Source organism: Condylura cristata, unplaced genomic scaffold (genome assembly GCF_000260355.1).
Source record: "Condylura cristata isolate star-nosed mole 26May11 unplaced genomic scaffold, ConCri1.0 scaffold00004, whole genome shotgun sequence".
Taxonomy (NCBI): Eukaryota; Metazoa; Chordata; class Mammalia; order Eulipotyphla; family Talpidae; genus Condylura; species Condylura cristata.
In genome coordinates this window covers 7,188,486-7,207,292 of record NW_004567105.1, presented here as the reverse complement: position 1 = coordinate 7,207,292, position 18,807 = coordinate 7,188,486, and the positions used below count along the sequence as shown (strand labels likewise).

General features: G+C 50.9%; 1 protein-coding gene across 1 annotated transcript in view; it reads right to left on the bottom strand.

The window, feature by feature from the left end:
* Positions 1 to 18,807, bottom strand: part of LARGE (like-glycosyltransferase) — a 419,193-nt gene that overhangs the window by 33,512 nt on the left and 366,874 nt on the right. The window contains exon 10 of the mRNA XM_004675709.2: positions 5,978 to 6,133. Within this exon, the coding sequence (XP_004675766.1) occupies positions 5,978 to 6,133 (156 nt within the window). The remainder of the gene's footprint in view (positions 1 to 5,977; positions 6,134 to 18,807) is intronic.

Sequence of the window (18,807 nt, the reverse complement as noted above, 5' to 3'; positions counted from 1 at the left end):
GTGTGCTGGCCAGGGGTGGGAGGGAGTGCTGGCCAGGGGTGGGAGGGAGTGCTGGCCAGGGGTGGGAGGGAGTGCTGACCCAGGGAAGGAGGGAGTGCTGTGCCCGGGATGGGCCTTAAAATTTTAACGCTCCATTGGCCCACAGTCCCCGTGGGCCAAGATTGACCCTGGTTCCACTTTGCAACCGGCCTGTGCTGAGTTCAATTCTGAGTCTCTGTTCCCCCCTCTAGAGGGTGGGGACCATGCTGACCACTGCACAGGGTGTGAGTAGAGTAGGGTCAAGCACCCCGGTGAACAAAGGAGCAAACAGCAGAATGACTGGCTGCCATGACACCACAGCATTCAAACGTGGTGTCGCCATCCCTGCAGCAGACCCAGCATCCCCGTTTGTCATTTCAGAGCGCAGCATACCGGGCTCCCCATCATGACCCCACCACCTAAGGTGGAATGACTGGAGTGGGGGTAAGCGCGGCTCAGGCTTTTGTGCCGTTGCCCTGGCCTCTGTGGGCCTCTCCTGCGCTAACGCAAGAGGCGCCTGGGAGCAGGGCCTGGGCGACGAGTGCCTGGGCACCTGCGGGGTGTGGTGTGGGCGTGCGCAAGGGGGCACCCCTGCGCCTGGGCTGAGGCTCTAGGGGCGGCATGGCAGAGGATGGCGTGGCACAGAGTGGTGCCAGCGTGGCTGTGAGAGGAAGAGACCATGAGGAGAGGCCAGAGAGAGCCCAGGGACAGCAACGATGCCTGGGAGCGGGAAGGCCTGCCAGCCTCGAGGCCCCGCCCCCAGCCCCGCCTAGACCCCGCCCCCACACCACCAGCCCCGCCCCAGCCCCGCCCAGACCCCGCCCCCACACCACCGGCCTGCCCAGGCCCCGCCCCCTGCCTGTACTATGCTGAGCATCTCCCTCTTCTCTAGCCTCATGCCACCGCCTCTGCTGCAGTGAAGACAGGAGTTGTCTCCCTTCCTCTAGCGGGAAATCACCCATCGTCAAAGATGAGAAGAAGCAAAGGTGCTCAGGCAGCACAGGTGGCCCGAGGCGGGCGACGGACCAGCTGCTGGCCCCGGGGTGCTGACGGGGCTTGGAGGCTGGATGAAGGGGCTTGGATTGGGCGGGCAACTCCAGCTGCCCGGTGGGCTGTCCCTGGGGTCCCTAGGGGTGAGGTTGAGCCCAGGAGGGGGTGGAGCCAGCAGGCAGTGCCATCTGTGCGACACAGGATAAGGAAACTGAGCCTGCAGTCTGTCTTCCGCCTGAGACGCTGCGTAAAGGCTTGACCTGGGTCACTGTTTGCTCTTTCCCTCCTTACATGTTTGCTATCTTTCCTAATTTAATTTTTTTTAAAGATTTACTTAGCATATGTACTGGGGTACAGGCCAGAGGTTCAGGGGGTGAGAGGATTCACCAGAGACAGAGTGGGGAGCAGAACAGGCTGACTGACAAAGTACACTGCCGAGGGGAACAGCGGGCAGGTCAGGAGAGGTCTGCCACGCCATGTGGGTCACCTCCGGGGCAGGAATTGAACTCGCACTGAAGTTGCTGCGGCCAGCTTGCAGTGCTGGGTCCTAACCCGCTGTACCACCAGGGAGGGCCCCGTAATGTAATTTCTACCATGATAATGGGTGATCATTTTTAAAAAAAACTGTCTTTCTGACTTGTATGCCATGGGCTTTTCTTTTTGTGGGTGCTGGGGGAGATATGAACAAGGATGTGAGCCCAGAGAGGGCTGTGCTGAAGCTGATGAGCTGGAGGTGACAGCTGTCAGAAAGGAAACTGCAGAATAAGCAATAGTCTGTGGCCACTTCCTGCCGGGATGCACCACACCCGCTCCTCCCCTGCCCCCCCTCAGCGAGCGCTACTCTCCAGCCTACTCAGTGCAGCCCCTCACAGGGAACCGTGGTGGAGTCAAGCATGCTTAGGGCACGAAAGGGAACACAGGTGCTTTTCCAGATCCCCATCCACCTTAGTCAAAACCTTTATTTCAGTAGCCTGGCATTTAAAGCGGTGAGTTTCCTTGGCCTGGAAAATTCCCTCGGGAGGAGCAAGGCACTCTGGCCCATGAAGCATCACTCTGTGACACACATAGACACAAAGCTTAGGGGCAGCTGCAAGCTTTGGAACAGCCCCCTGCAAGGCAACAGCCAACACCGTCTGCCAGGCTGTCAGGGACAAGGGGTGTCCTTAACTTTCGCTGCTCCAAAAGACAGGGCCCCATGAATGGATTCCTTACAGCAGAGAAGGTTCCAGCGCATCGTGAGGAAGAAGGGGTTAGCATCTGGGGCTTTCCAACAGGGGAGTAAGCTGCCGGAGGAGGTGAGCTCCCTGTCTTTGGGAGGATTCCAGCAGAGGCCAGATGCAAGCCTGTTAGGCTGCTGTAGAGGATTTTTGCATGGATTAGGCGGTGGAGTATATTTGTGATTATCCAACTGTGTTTTGTGATGTCCCAGGGTTTCTTGGATGTGCCTGAGAGGCTGGGCTGCTGAGGAAAAGGGAGAGAAATGCTCATGTATGGAAGGCCAGCCTCCATCCTGACTCCAATCAAATAACGGTAGCTAATGCCTACTGAATGCTTATGGCAGTCCAGAAATTAACTTACTGCTTCCAGGGAGAGATGCCCGGGCGAGCCAGAGGGCAGTGGTGGCTGCGTGCCATCAGCTACTGCCGTTCCCTACCACCGGGGAGCCAGCTCTCCTGAAGCAAACTGTGTTATCCCCAAATAAACGCCCCAAACAGAGACTCTGAAATGGGGTTTCGTGGGAGTGGGTTTTGGGTTTTTCTGCTGCTCACTAAAGAGATGACTGCCCTGGCTTCCTGTGTTTCTTAATTTATTCCTTTTGGGAGCAAGACTGGCCAAACACCCTCTGTTTCCCACATGAGTCTCCTCATTGGTGGGAAGCCTTCCTGGGACGGCTTGATCCTGATCAAATGTGACGGCACCATGCATGCTTCACAGACGGGTTTCGAGGCTGCTCTGCAGCTTCCTCCCTCTGCCAGGGCTTTCTAGAAGGAGCCCGAAAAACCCAAAACCCATTCCTAGAGAACTGACTATGATGAGGCAGGTAAGGCATTGTGGTTTGTGAACAAAGCCACAGCACTAATCACGCGCCCGGTGCTGAGACCTAGTTTTGGTGACATCACAAACTGCCAGCGAAACCCTATGATAAAGGCCGCACTGTCCCCACTTTCCAGACGGCGAGATAGACGCTCAGAGCATCATGTGCTTCTCTGAGTGCAGTAAATGAGCGCTCTGCAATTTCTGGATGCCCACACCTTACCGTCATGAAGAATTAACACAGAGGCAAAAATGAACACACAGCCTTTAGAGTTCTCAGAGTCTTCAGCTGGATCTGTCTGTGTCAGCTCCTGCTCTCTGCAGCTCACTAAATCTCCTGCCCACTAAATCTGCTCTCCAACCCCACTCACTCCTCCTTATTTGTTTCTCCAACTTCACCGCCTCCAGGAAGTCCTCCTGGATGCACCTTCTCCCCTACCCCTGGGAAATGCCCTTCTCACTGCCCTCAAAGCACCGCTGCCTGGCATGTCACACCCTGAACCCCTCCTAGACAAGCAGCTTGGGGGCCAGGCTTCCGTATGCGTGCTTCCCAGGGCCACCACCCTAGGCCTGCAGTCTGTTTGGACAAGTTTTGACTTAGTCACTGGTACGAGAGCCCTTTCCCAGCTTGGAGTACCAGTGCAACCAAGACGTCACTTCTTTGGGGTCTCACCATCTGCGTGGTCACGGCGCTGCTCACCACAAAGCTGGCAGCGTCAGCTGGGGGCCGTGGCCAGAGCTCACCCTTTCATTCTGCTTGTCTCTGCAGGTGACACTGACATGTTGTGAAGGACCAAGGTGGGACACAGAGATGCCCTCCAGGGGTGTGAAGTCACAGACTCTCCTCTCCCCAGCAGGCCAGCGAGGCCACAGGAACCTAGTGGGAGCAGGGCCTGGGCCCCACTTTCTTGGTTTATGAGAGCCGGAAGCTCCTACTCCTTGTTCGTAGCACCCACAAAATCCATGTGTTTCCCCCACCCCCACTGCTGCCACCTTACGGCAGAGTCCTGTCCCCCCCTGGGATGTGGCTGTCTCTCTCCTGCTCTCCCTGCTTCCAGCCTTGGCCCTTCCACTCTTTGCTACACTGAGCTGAATGCGCTTCTAGAGTGTACCCCTGACCCTGGGGAAGCCCTCTGGTGGACGGGGCTGAGGCTCGCTTCTAGGCAGGCTCCTCTTCTGACTCTTGAGTCATCTTATCTGCTTCAGCACACTAGCGACCGGCAAGTTCTCTTTCCATCTCAACCTCGTGTGTTCTTCCTTTCCCTGAGAATTTCACCCTCCTTGCTTGCTTGTTTAGTTTATTCAGTAACGAAGCGCTGGGTGTTGGGGAAGGAGGCCTCACAGGGTGTCAGCGCAAAATCTCCCATTCAGTCCTCTTACATTCTGCTCTTACATTTGGGGGGGAAATGAAGGCGAGTTTTGAATGGGGAGCAATGCTGTGATGGAATGAAAACGGGATGTTATGAGGGCAGGCGGCCGAGCCAGGCTCAGAAGGAGCATTAGGGATGGCAGTGGATGGGGGTGCACTGTGGGGAGTCTACATTTTGTTCACGGTCTTCCCAGATCCATATAGCCCCGACATCTCTATCACTGTTCACTGGCGAGCTGCTTACAGGTTGGGATGGGCCGCCCCAGCTCTGACCTGCTGTCCAGCACACTCACAGGGCCAATCAGCACACTAGCAGACCGTGAGAAGGACGCCTGGCGACTTCTGTACCCGGATGACCCTCCAGGGGAGGGCAGAGCCGGCGAGCCATTTATAAAAGGGGTCCCGCTTCACAAGACACGGAGAAGCGCCCACAGAACTCACTGATACAGATGATTAACTGACGACTTCATCCTGCAAGGCTTTTTATCTGAGATTCTTCCACAGAGGGGGAGGAAGGAAAGCAGCAAGAGAACAGTTTTCCTTTAGTGTTTGGAGAAAAGTGCCGAACGGGCACTCCGATATTGATGATGATGACAAAGACAGATCTGAGTAAAGAGAACTAAAGGAAAACCAAAGACCGGTGTTTATCAAAACCTCTAAGTGCTTCCCAGCATCTGAAATGGAGCTCAAGTGCTCATGGTCCTCTTAGCTTCAAAGAAGGGCAGAAACTGAGAAAAGCAGAGAAGCGGGGTTGGGGAGGAGAAGAGCTGGAGGGTGATACCAGCCGGTGGGGCTGGCCTCGAGCCCAGTCCTCAGCACAGCGCCAGGTGAGAGCCTCCCCTGCAGACCTTCTATTGAGCACCTCACGTCACTGGGAGCCCCAAAGAATTTCCATGGCACCAGAGCAATAACAGAAGCCATAACGATAACAGTAGCAACGTCCTGGCACTTTGACTCAGCACACAACCTCCTTCCCACCTGACCCCGCCTCCGTGTTGCTCAACTTTTCCTAGTCCCTTCCTCACGTCAAAATCCATCCTGCCCCAGGGCCTTTGCACCAGCTTCTTCCGCTCCTTGGAGTGAGAATGGCAGCTTGATGAGGAAGGTGTTGCCGCCAAAGCCAGGTCCTGGCCCTGCTGTTTCTGCACTTTCTGCTGCCGCTTCTCCTCTCTGTGCCTCAGTTTTATTTCTGTTCTAACAGGCAGGTGCTTCATGGCTTACCTGCTGCCTTCTTCTCCATGCTCACCCCTAACGGCCTGGGTTATTTTCTGTGAAACTCTCGTTTCACCTTTTTCACTGACCGTCCTGAATCCAGGGTCTCCTGTGAGGTGCCATGCCCACAATGTCCTGGCTGTGGAGAGACACTTTATCTGTTGTTTCCCTGGTGTCCCTCTGCTTGGAAACTCACTTCCGACTCACCTGGCCCAAGCTCCGTCTGTGAGGAACATGAAGTACCTGTCCACGGGGAGTGAGCCCCGGCTCAGGGATGTCATCTTGTGCATCTCGGTCAGCTCCGCGCCTGGCAGAGTCCAGAACGCTCTGCCGCCCTCCGCACGAGCCACTTACATTTTCACTGTTGACATCAGCTTCACTGGGGCAGCCGAACAATTCCCGCCTCAGGAGGTTCCCGTCATACTCCAGGAAGGTCAGGTAGAGGTTGCGGAAAAACTCCACATGCTTGTTCTTCACCCGAAGTTTCTTGGGGGAGTTCCAGTGAATGACCTGGTGAGTGAGAGAGGGGCAGTCAGGCACGAGACCTCATGTTTGTAGCCAGCCAGGCTCAGGCCCTGGGATAAGCATTACTGGTGGACTCATTCATTTATTCAACATGATGGGATGTCGCTGGAGCTGCAAGGAGCAAATTCCGAGTCAGTGAATGCTGTCCCGAAGGGACGCCACCTTCATCTCCACGTCAGTCAGCAAGCACGCAGGTATGGAGGACTACGAATCCCAGCATGCCACGAACCCAACGTCCTGAGCGGGAGCTGCTGGGAATTAGGGGTGGAGCTGAGTGGCCAGGTGGACCTCTTAGACACCTGTTAGAGGCAGGTGGATCGCCCGCTTGCCTCTTCAGGTTGACCTAGCACCCTATCTGCCAGTAGGACTGATGGCATCTAGCCACAAGTTGGCCATCAGCAACAGGCAAATTCATTTGGCGGCTTTTTCAACACACAGAACCAATGTCAATGTCCTCCTGGCCTGGGCTGCTGCCCCTGGAGTTGCCTACTGATCCCGGGCCAGGTCTGAGTTCCAGCCCCACATGTGTTAACTCCCTGCTATTCCTGCTGCTCCTTCAGCTCTCAGGGTGGTAACTGTTTCCCCCAACTATGTATTCTTGCTCTGTTAGTTCCCAATCAATACTTGATGTCTAGTTACCATTTTTAAAGGTTAAATTCTCTGCTGGAATCATGCAGAGGAATCTGCCAGAGCTCACGGATTCACTGCCTCGTAGAGCTGTGAGAAGCCCACAGTTACAGCTCCCTCCACCGGGTGGTGGGCACAGACGTCAGCCATATGGAGACAGGACAACAGAGTGAGTCACACGAATGTGCTGGCTCCCAGTGCATACACTCATGTTTACACACTACTTCATCTCTAAATATGCGACAGCATTACATCTAAAAAATGTACAAACTTATCGTTTATGTTAAGAATGCTGACCATCATCTGATGCCGCTAGGGAAAAAAAAAATGGCATGAACAGACCCGCTGTCACCAACTTTCAATTTGTAAAAAATGTAGATTCTACAATGCACAGTGAAGCCAAGTGCAGCACGACAAGGTGTGTCTGCGCAGGCAGAGCAGGTGAGCAGTACCTGGCACAGGAAGGGCATCCATCAAGGCTGGGGGTTGGGGTCGTGCACAAACAGTAATTAGGCTGAAACGATGTGGGGAGGATGAGGAAGAAACACTCAGAGAAGCTTCACAGGAGACTGCTGGATTGAAGAATGTGCGGGAGGTGCCTGGGGAGACAAGGCCTGGTGCAGAGAGCATCGGGGCACACCGGGCCGGGGTGGGGTGGGCAGATGTTGAGAGCTGGGGAGGTCGTGTGTCTTGGGGGGGCAGGACCACCTGCAGGACTCAGATGGCCTCACTGGGGTCTTAAGGAGGGCTCTGGCTGACTCTGGGCTTAAGGAAGATGACTGGTTACACAGATGCAGCTGGAGAAGAGGCGGGGGGTGAGGTGGGTGACCAGAAGTGACACGAGGGCCAACAAGGGCAAGTCCGCTGTCACTGCCAGCAGTGCTGCTGTGTCCTCGCTGGAAGCTCAGCTAAGGAAGCTTCACCATCAGCTTCACGTGCTGCCTTCCCGACACTTCACCAAGACCCTGACCAGAACAGCAATGTTGGAGATGAAGACCCCTTGGAGGAGAAACCTGCCCAAGGCCACACAGCGGGCTAGTGTCAAAGCCTGGCTTCAACATGAGCTTGAATCAGCTGGATTCCAGGGCTCACGTGTGCATCCTCTACACAGAGAACAAGAGACGACAGCTAGAAAAAATATCATGCTTTGTCGTCTTATAGAGGAGACAAAATGCAGCAGAATATCCCCTTTCTTCACCCTCTCCTCCCCAGGCAGAGAAACAGCCTCCGCGAGGAGCGGCAGTGGGCACCAGGAGCTCAGTCCTTCCCGGTTGTGGCACCTGCAGAGGGCCCAGCATCTGTGTGCAGAGAGGTCTAGAAGATCCACTAGCCTCAGTCCTCTCTCGGGTTCGCTGCACGCAGCAACAGACCTTGCACTCTGCGAGACCAAGTCCCCATCTCAGGGTACCACGAGGGCAGGAACATGGCACAGGCCATTCCGATATGCCCTGCCCACCCGCAACCAGTGATGCTCAACAGCATAGCAAGGACTGGGGTGTCAGACCAGCCCTCGTGACACATTCCTGTTTCATTTTGGGGGGCTCAGTTTCCTCAAAGTGGGGGTCAGGGGCTCCTCGAATTCCATGGTGGCAAAGAAAGCTGCACAAATGCTGAGCACAGTGCCTGCAGGTCGGGGTGACTCCACCTGTGTGAGTCCCCCACCCAAAGATGGGACCACCAGCCTGCACTGCTAGTGTTCTCCCTCCTCCCTCCCGCCAGCATGACCCAGGGCAGCATTCAGTAAGGAAGCAGGTGTTTAGCACTGGGAGAGGGCGGAGAGGTCAGCAGACCTTGCTTGGGATGAAGTCACCGGCAGCACCTGCATTTCAAGGAAGGACGCATGTGCATGGTGCAGTTCCCTTCCTGTGCCTTTTGAAAGGGGTGGAAGGGAGGACTCTCCCCTGTGAATACAACCAACCTGAGCCCGACAAGGTCCTGGGCCACACATTAAAATAATTGCATGCTAGCTGGTGTCACTCACTCCCAGTGGGGATCACGTCTTTGCTGCAAAAGAATCTGGTGCCTGCCAAGTGCTGAACCAGCAGGGAGGCTGACGGATGTGCATCTGACTCAGGAAACTTGGACTTCCTCAACAGGGAGACATTTAAACCGAGTGAAAATAAGGGCTGGCCAGTGGGCCCCCAGACAAACAAATCTTTTAACTTAGCACGCACCAATCTGCCAGGCCTTTTGGAGACACTCTCATTAAACCCTCCAACGTAGCCCACTTAGCCCCGCTGTCCGTTTCTTAGAGATGACTTGCACATCACTCCACTGGTAAGTGGCGGGGCTGAGGCACAAGCTAGTGCTAAGTCCAACCCACTTCCTCGCTGCCTCTGTGCGCTGGCCCACGGGCTGAGCATCGGCAGATGGGGTGAGGTTTCAGGAGAAGAGTTTTGCCTAAAGATCCCAAGGTGGGTTTGGACCAGGTCAGGGTGGGGATGAGGATACAGGTCTCTTGTTGTCCATCTAACCTGGGCCATCACTTACCCCATCAGATCTCCATCTGCTGTGTCTGCCCAGATCTGGGTTAGTGCTTCATCTATAGCAAATGTTGGTGTGCAAAATAGAAGCAAGGATTAAAGGAAGGTAGAGGAAGGTGAGTGACTGAGTGAGTGTGTGTGAGTGTGTGTGTGTGTGTAGGTGTGGGGGGGTGATTACTGGCAGGTGAAAGGGTTTGGAGAACTCTGCAACCTGGCTACCCTCTGTAGGTAAGCACTATCAAAAGACTGAATTTACTCTCAAAGACTATGAATTTATGAATTTACTGGTTTTTAATCATCAGAACACTCCATTCTCCTGTGCTAGACTCTGGAGACATAAATCACTGATCTAATACCCATTCTATGCTAGACATTAGCTAGGGCTGGCTTGTGGGCTCACATTTAGCCCTCAAAACAACCTAGTAAGGCTGTTCCTATTACTGTCCTGTTCTACAAACAATAACATTGAGGCGGAGGCTGGCCTAGGGTCACTCAGTAAGCTCCCAAAGCTTTCTCTTTCTACCACTTCATTCACTCATTCAAAACATGTTCACGTGATCGCCAAAGATGAGCCAGGCTCTGATGGGCTGTGAACAGGGAAATAGAGGTAAGCGATCACAACTCCCTTTCTGGAACTTAAAACTAAGAGGGAGAGACAGGCATGACATAACCATGCATTTCAAATGACACGTATGGTAAGTGCTCTTTTCTTTCCTTGCCTAAAGATACCTTTACTTATATGCATATGTATTTAAATATATATGTATATATTTACATCACTGTCCATTTTTGTACAATATATGCTTGTATACTGTCTCCTTTTAAGTGTGTTCCCCATAAAATTCCCACCACCAATGCACCCGTGAACCATTACTATAGTCCCTTGTGATTTTCTCTCCCCTGTTTTGATCCTTCTCCCTCCTCCAAACATGCAGTCAAAAACTGGGCAGAACTAAAAAGACACTTCTCCAAAGAGGAAATACAACAGGGCTACGAGGAAATGTTCAATACCGCTCATAAGCAGGGAAATGCACATCAAAACCACAGCGAGAGACCACCTTACACCAGTGAGAATGGCATATATTAAAAAACAAAACAAAACAGGCCACAATAAATGCTGGCAAGGATGTGTTGAAAAGGAACTCTCCTACACTGCTGGTGGGAATACAAACTGGTCCAACCACTATGGAAAGCGGTGTGGAGGTTCCTTAGTCTACTAAAAATGGAGCTTCCATAGGACCCAGCAATTCTGCTCCTAGGGATCTTCCCAAAGTATGGTAAATGCTTTTAAAGAAATGTTAAGGAGAGGTTATTAGTGACTGTCTTTGGGTTGGGCTAATTGACTGACAGAAAAACCAAGGCCCAGAGTGAGACGCAATTGTGCCAGAGTCACACAGCAGAGTGAGAAGTGAAGACAAGTTTCCAGGGCCACTGTTGCTTCTGCTAACCCCTTACTGGCCCGAGAACCCCACTCAGGTTTAGCATCACTGATCATTTTGATCAGTGCTTGTCAACTGCTAAGTAATGTCATTTCCTGGCCCCTTGAGGGAAGACTCACTCATTGCTGCTGGCTTGGGGGCAGCAAGCTGTGGTTTAGATGACATTTACTGACAAGATATCTAACATGACATGGAGTGACACTGGAGCCTGTGCCCAAAATAGATTTTGGCGAGGAGCTCGTAAGTACATGTAGGTCTACAGGACTTGTGGTGAAGACCTATCAGAACAGATGCCACTTGCTGAAGCACATCAGCACAGGCACAACTATTATTTTAGCAGCCGACATACAATGGATGCTTGCTATCTGTCAGGCACTGTTCTGAAGACTTCACCTGTCACAGCTCAGGTATTCTTTATTTAACACTGTCAGGAGTGATATTTGCCTGTCCCATCTTACAGGTAAGGAAAGTTTATAATATTGCCACGTTTCACAGTGAGAAAGCAGAGTTAGGACTCAAACTCAAGCAGATAGAGGAATCTGCAAACTCCCTTCCTTCTCCCATGAAATGACTCTGCTTCCAGAAATGTGAGATTACACATTATAGGGTCAAAGCGGACCTACCTTTCCTTCCCAGCACAGGGGCCCACCCATCCCTGGGACAGAAGGGCTGCAGGGTGACTTGGGACATTGCAGCTGCAGGGGCTGAACCTCTAGAGTAGGAGACCAAGAGGGGGACATGCAGGTTGCACACCAGGTGGGCTTTGACAGCTGTGGCATGGAGGTGGGGGCCCCTTGAGTGCAGTCTGGCTGGATCTGAAGCATCTGAGGATCTGTGCAGACTTGGAGTCAACCTGCAGTGAGCCAGGCACTGATGGAAATTGATTACTGTCCCGGAAACTTAAACATCATCAGGGAAGACAGTGGAAGTCAACATGATTAAAGGAGAAATGGGAAACTCTATCATGCATCAAAGGCACAGGAGAAAGCAAGACCTCCCACAAGGACAGAGCGGTGTGCGAAGTGCCTCATGACACCGGCGCCTGAAGTACTTAGAACCCAGAGGGTTCACACAAATAATTCCTGGTGCACAAGTGCCAAGAAATCAAGACTGTGTGCAATGCCTGCTGAATAAGAACAGGGCCTTCTGTCCTCAAGCTCCTCAAATGCACTTTTGTAAATCTTCCTGACGACTGGGAGCAGAAGGTTGCCTCTCAGTACGTCTCTCTTTCTACCCTGTTCCTTATTCTTAACAGAACACTAATTTAATTTGTAGTTACAATGTCCCTAGACCCTGCGAATGGGCCATGATCCATTTAAGATCTAAGCTCATTGTAATGATCCTATTCCCTGAATTCCCAGACACCCTTGCAACTTGGAGCAATCATGGACCCAGGCTTACTCTGCCTCTCAAATTCATGGAGGAAGCATGTATTTGATTTCCTAATCCAAAGTTTAGGGAACATGGCATTTGCATCTCTTCCTTGCCCCCCCCCACGTTACTGCTGTGAACAGAGACACGATGACTGGAGCCACAACAGCCTTCCTATGACCGTGAGGGAGGGGTCTCTACACTGCTGATCTACAAACGTAGGCAGGCCCATAGGGGCCCACCCTAGAATTCTTAGTTATGGAATTCAAACTCCTTATTTTAAGTCATAGCAGATTGGGTTTTCTGATTGTCACTGTAAACATTCCTTATATAAAACGCAAGGTAGTTGCTGGGTTCTTCCTTAGCACGCCACAGATTCATACACTTAGCTCTATTAGAGAACTCCCGGCACGCTCCTGTAATTATTTATTTACATGCCTGCACCTGGCAGTGTTAAAATGTGAATTCTGGGCAGGCAAGGAGCATGACTTATTATTCTTCTCTGAGCACCATAGTGCCTGGCAGGTAATTAGTATTCATCCACTGCCCTTTGGTTCAGGAATGGAAATTGTAATGATGACATTGTGTCTATCTACAGCAAATCAGTTATAAAAGTCTATTAATGTGGACTTTAGCATGGAGAAATATATTCCCTTTTTATCATCTAAGGGCCAAACAGCTTGTCACTTTTTTCTTGAAGGAGTTTAAGCTCTCTCTGTTCTCCCCTTGTTTGTTATCCTAAGGAGAAGGACAATTTTTTTTAAACTAATCCCCTTCCTTGCCAAGCAGCAAGGGACAAGCAGATAGACCCACATGCCTCCAGAACCTTCGCTCAGCTGCCTGACACCAGAGAGATAGCCACACCTGTGGAGGGACATGACAGCAACTAGCAGCAGTCTGTGGTCAAGATCAAGGCTGGTGGAACGAGATGGTGCATCACAGTGAGTATTAAATTACAGAAGGAAACGGCCATTGTACCACCTAGGGAGACTGGAGGGAAGCAAGTCTCGATGGGGTGAGGAGGACTAAGAATCAAGATTTATAACAGAGACAGCCGAGTGTCACAGATCCTAGGACGAGAGAGAAGGGGGTGGGCGATACCAGTCAGAGAAAATCAAGCAGGTAGGGAGTCGGGGGGGGGGGGGCTGGCTAGCCTTCAGGGAGAGGCCTGAAGGGGGGTGGCCCAGGAAGAGCACCACTCTGAGCTGTGTTTCACATGAGTGGGCAGAGACTGGAGAGTGCAGACAGGTGGGGAACAAGGCAGGTGTCTCCCCTGCTTTTCCCAATTCAGTCACCCCGATAATTCTGCAGTGCACTTGAACTTGTATTTTCTAGTCTCTTAAAAGGAAGCAATAATACTGCTTCAGAGGATGTGGGGGAACAGATGTAAAGGTATCCACCATGCAGCTGGGAGCCAGCTGTGTTAGCACACAGGAGTGTCAGGAATGTACCTAACTTCACTTCCAGGGAATACTCTGGAAGTGACCTTCTGTCTCTAAAACCCAGACTGCTGTCTCCTTGAGTGCAACACCAACTCTGGCACAGAACGACATGCAGAGGGGCAGGCGTGGCCAAGGTTTGTGGACTGACAGCGGGATCCACTCCCTTTCACTCCCCTCATCAACTGCTGAAGATTTTTTTCTGTCTCCCTGCTCCTTTCCTATTCCTGGCGCTGGCCATAAATAACAAGTGTCCTTGATAATTAGTCTTCTACCCACAAATCCTCTGACTTCTGGCCTCCTTTTACACTGGTTCCTGCTTCTTGGTTTTTTATCAATCCATTTTCTCAGACAAAAATGCATCATTACCCAGCGGTGGGGAAGAAAACAGACCAAATGCCGTGATTATTTAGTTCCCTTGTCTGGAAAATGTAGACACTCAGGCCAGAGCATGAATGCAAGGCCTTGTCTGTTCTATATCCTATCATTTCTTGTTCTGCCATCTGGAACATTTCTTATTTTCTCCTGCCTGAGGAGATAGAGGTTCAGGAGCGGAGAAAAATGACAAGAAAATGAATATCTTTGATACTACTCAGGGGCTGGGAGGGTCAGGAATCCCGAAGACCCAGTTAGAGTCTTGAACGTTCATCCTGTTTGATGCTTTTTGCTTGTTTTTGCTATAAAAGGGGCTGGGTAACCAGCTCTTTGAACTGGATTTCACAATGCTCAGATAGTTCCCGACAGACCCCTGAGAGCTGGAAATAGAAAAGGGAGGTGCATGGTGTCAGACTCCTTAGTGAATGCTGTCTTGATGCGGCTTCTCCGCAGACAACCAGCCGAAGACCTGTGGGTGATGACAGCCTTGTGTCCTCCCGGTCTGGACAGAATCACTAAGGCTTGACTCACCACCCAGAATCCCTGCAGTGTGCCCTGAGGAAGGGGGGCTGGTTGGAGGACAGACAGGGTGTGGTGAGTAGATTCTACCTTTAGGGGGCAGCATGGACACTTCGAGTCCTAGCAGGGTTGGTTGGTTGAGGAACAGTTGGGATTGCAATGGGCCCAGTAGGATTTTACCAATGTGGGGGGAGATCTGTCATGGCCCTGGGGTGGGCACCTATCACTCTGTGCAGGCTTGCCAGCAGGTTGTTCCTAACGACTTCCAAGAACACCGAGACAGGCGGAGGCACCAGCATGCGTCTGGGAGGGTCACGGGATGTCTTGGCAGAGTGACCCAGAGGCGTCTCTTGCTCGCCTGGACTCACGCTCACATTCCCCTACTCCGATGTCTTCCCAGCACGTTTACTACCTGAAATGACCAATTTGATCACCTGTCCTCATGTCTGAAATCTTCCTCCTGCACTAGAATATCAGCTAGGAGAGCGGAGCCTGCACTGTCTGGCTCACTCCTGCACACCAGCGCCTGGAACAGCCCTGGGATCTGTGCGCTCTGCAGACTGGGGTGCAGGCAGCAGGGGGAAGGAGCGTGGTGGGGAGAGGGAGATGCTCTGTTGCAACCTTATCTGAGCATCTGTTTGGCGCAGGACACTGAGGTGCACTGGGGTGCCCAGGTAAGTGTCTTACCATTTTTAGTGTATTTAACAATTTGTTTCATAGTAACGAAAATATTACAATAAAATTCACAACATGAACAAATGGTTTAAAGGAGTCTTGCGTTACAACTCAAAGTATAGAGTAAACGACTGAATAGATCAGTACAAATGGGGAGATGAGATCATGTTCCTTAAAGATCCAGATAGGGAAAGTAGATTCTCTCCCACACCCCGAGGAGGTGGAGCTTACTCTTCTCACTTAAAAGAAATGTGGGTTAGATATAGTGACTCACTTCCACCTACACCCCCCAAAAAGATGATAAAATACGAAGAGCAAAAATACCCCGGGACCCTCCCTGGTAGCACAATGGGTTAAAGCGCAGCACTGTGAAGCTCCTGCTGCCTCTTCAGCACCAGTTCCATCCCCCCCCCCCCCCAGCTGACCCACACACAGGGCAGACCTCTTCTGTCCCGCCCACTGCTCCCTTCAGTACTTCATAGATCTGCTTCATAGATCTGCCTGTTTTACTCCCCGCTTTGCATCTGGTGAATCCTCTCACCTCTCCTGTACCTCTGGCCTGTACCCCAGTTCTGTATGCACCAATAAATCTTAATAAAAACAAACAAAAAAAAATCCAGTAAATTTAGAGCAAGGAAAGCTGGACACACAGGATACACCTGGATACAAAGGTAGAACAAATGATACCCAGCAATGTCCCGCGGAGCCGCCAGGGTGCACGTGGCATGATGTAGCAGGTAAGTCCCATCACCTGGGAGGTTCTTCCCAACAACCGTAACAGCCGTGGCACCAGAGGAAGCACTAATGCTTACATCGGAGGGACATCTCATCACCCAACTGGCCTGGTCGCTCCACACGCTCATGAGTGACATGCGGAGTGAGGGGGCTGAGCACGAAGTGGGGAACAGGAACCTGACCGAGGCCACACCAGCCTGCAGCTGAGGGAACAGTGAGGTGCCAGCACTGACCGATCAGTGGGGCAGGTTAACCATTGTTCTGAAAGGTCCCATGAGGGCAACAGGACTCTCAGTATCCCTTGCATCCCTGTAATTCCATGATTCGACCAAATACAAGTGCATATGAAAAACAAACACCAGCCTACCAAGGATGTGTATGTTAAAACCAACAGGATAGGCTCACAAGTCCAGAAAGAGTTGGGCTGGCAGTTCCCCCACAATGAGCTTTACCTCAGCTACAGAAACATCAACTTCGTTAGATTTGACAAGACGGCCAAACAAACAAACAAACAAAAATTGCATTTTCAAGACTATTTCCAAATCTGGATTTACAATCACCATCGTTAAGAACTTTATCCCAAGAGTGCAATACGCCATGAGGTGGGACTAACTTAGTCCAAAGGGCCATTATGGTTGTTGGGATATTTAAAAGCATCCGGAAGGTGAAGACAAGTCTCTATAATTTTTGATGATGTTTCAAAAGTCTTGTGATAGTCTAGAACTTTATAATGTATCTTTCAACCCTGTGAAAAGAACTTCTAAGTCTCTTTAGAAGTGCCTTCCTATATAAAAATGAAAGATAATGAAATCCAATGTTTTTCTTGCTTTGTCAGAAATGTACATATACACTGACGACAGTATGATTAAAAGTGAAGTCAACTTCTTTCTCAGGTAAAATTATGGCAAGAGCCACAGAAGATAAATGCCGAAGGCCTGAAGGAATGGGCGTTGGAACAATCTACACGGAGCTTGGCTAGCAAGGGCAGAGGGGATTCTCAGGAGTGTCAGCTACACTGCAAGATTCTCTTCAGATAATGAAATGCACAGAAAGCAACTTATCAGAAAGCAGAAAAGCAGGATGTCCTGGAGAAGCTGTATCCCGAACAGCAAATTCCTTATGAGAACAATCGCTTCTGGGATGTACATCGGCCAACACAGAGGACAGTTGCTGTAAGTGGAATCAAGGATCCCAAGGAATCCTGTATTAAACGCGTATGCAGCAGGACAGATAAGCAAGTTTGCAAGAAAGCCCTTGAAACCCGCGTGCACAAGTACAACGGCATGTACTTATCTTTTTGGTTTTATAAAGATGAGATGGAAAATGTGATAGAATTTTTATGCTTTCTAAAGACACGGGGAATAACAAAGAAAATGTTCATGACCTACTGCTTCCCTACATAAATCAGAGCAAAGGAGTTAAAATAGACAGCATACAAAAGATGAGTTATGGATTTCTGTTTTTATGAAAAAAAAAAAAAAAACTTAGCTGAAGTATGTTATCTCCCACTTTTGGGGAAAAAAATGCACACCTTTAATTTGACCTCTCAATGTAAAGGACTGGGAAAGAAACTGCTTTCGCAAGAACAATTGTGAGGTTTTAGAATATTATATAAGTTTATGGAATTGTTTCCATCCTTAAGGTGATTTTGAGGTTAAAAGTGAGGTGTTAGCAGTCAAGGCCCTCACTTCTCTGCACTTTGAAGCTGCAGTGTTTTAATGCACACCAGCACCAGGTCGTGTTTAATTGGTCTTCCCTCGCTCAAAATCAAAATCCTTGTCTTCTTGATACCCTGGATTTTGTTGGCTGGTGTTTGTTTTTGCTTCTTTTTTTTTACACTGGGTCTCAAAGGAGACTGCCCTGCACGGCTTCCATGGTCAAGAGTTATCTGCTCTGTGTGGACATGGAGGCGTGGGAAAGACTGGGGATCCATACAATTGACGAGGTTGCCTTGCTGCGGCCCTCATAATATGGAATTTGCATATAGGATGCAGAACTCACCCCTCCCCACCCCTCCATGAATATGTCACTGACAGTTCTCAGAACTGTTTGGATACAAAAGTGCTATTATAGGGTGAACTTTCCAGAGGCATCACTGCCTCTAGGAAGCTTGTTGATGTTTCCGGGAATAAATGCATCTGAACTTCATCAGCTGTGTGTAACCAAGTCAGAGATGGGAAACTTCAAGCAGTAACGCCTGAAGGAATTAAGTCCTGAAAGTCACCAAATGACCCAGAAGCAGGTGGGTGAATGTTGAGGGAACACACAAACTAAAGCTTGAAACTGAAATCAGCCAAATCCAACCCTCTTCCCACCCCCACTGAGCAGATGCCCATCAGCTGCAAGATGAGGTCATGCATTTCAGGGAGCATCTGGCTGTGGCACAAACCAGTGCTTGGCCTCGTCAGGCCACCTCCCCTCTTGGGTCTTTATTTCCTGCCTGGGAAATGAAAGGAAGTTGCTCGTGTGATTCTTCCATCAGTGGACTGAAGATGACGTGACGAGAAGAGTGGTGAGGATCCCGATACCAGAAGAGTGACAATACGAGTCTGACCACATTCCTCGGCTTACCACCAGCGGCGGTAGGAAGCATCGTCCCTCCCCATCTTTCACCTCCTCTGTGCAGTGTGACCCCTTCCTGGCTTTCTCAGATGAGGATATTGGATGAAGAGCCATGGAGGACCCCACGGGCAGCTTTGTAGCCTGGCTCTTGGGGGGTGTTCTGTACCAGTTGCTGGTGAGTGAGGGGTCCCCAGATGTGAGCCATGAGTGACAGGCCCAAAACCCTGGCTCCAGGAGCATGGCCAGCTGCCTCCCATGGAATGCCAGACCCTCACATTTACTATTTTCAGGGGTGCACACAGACAATAAAACACCAAGGGCCCTTGGATTTGGGTCATGCGATGAAATTAAACAGCCACTGGCCCATCGTGAGGAGGGCACGCTAGAGAGGCAGGGACGTTCTAGATGTTAGATCTCCCCCGAAGCAACTGTTT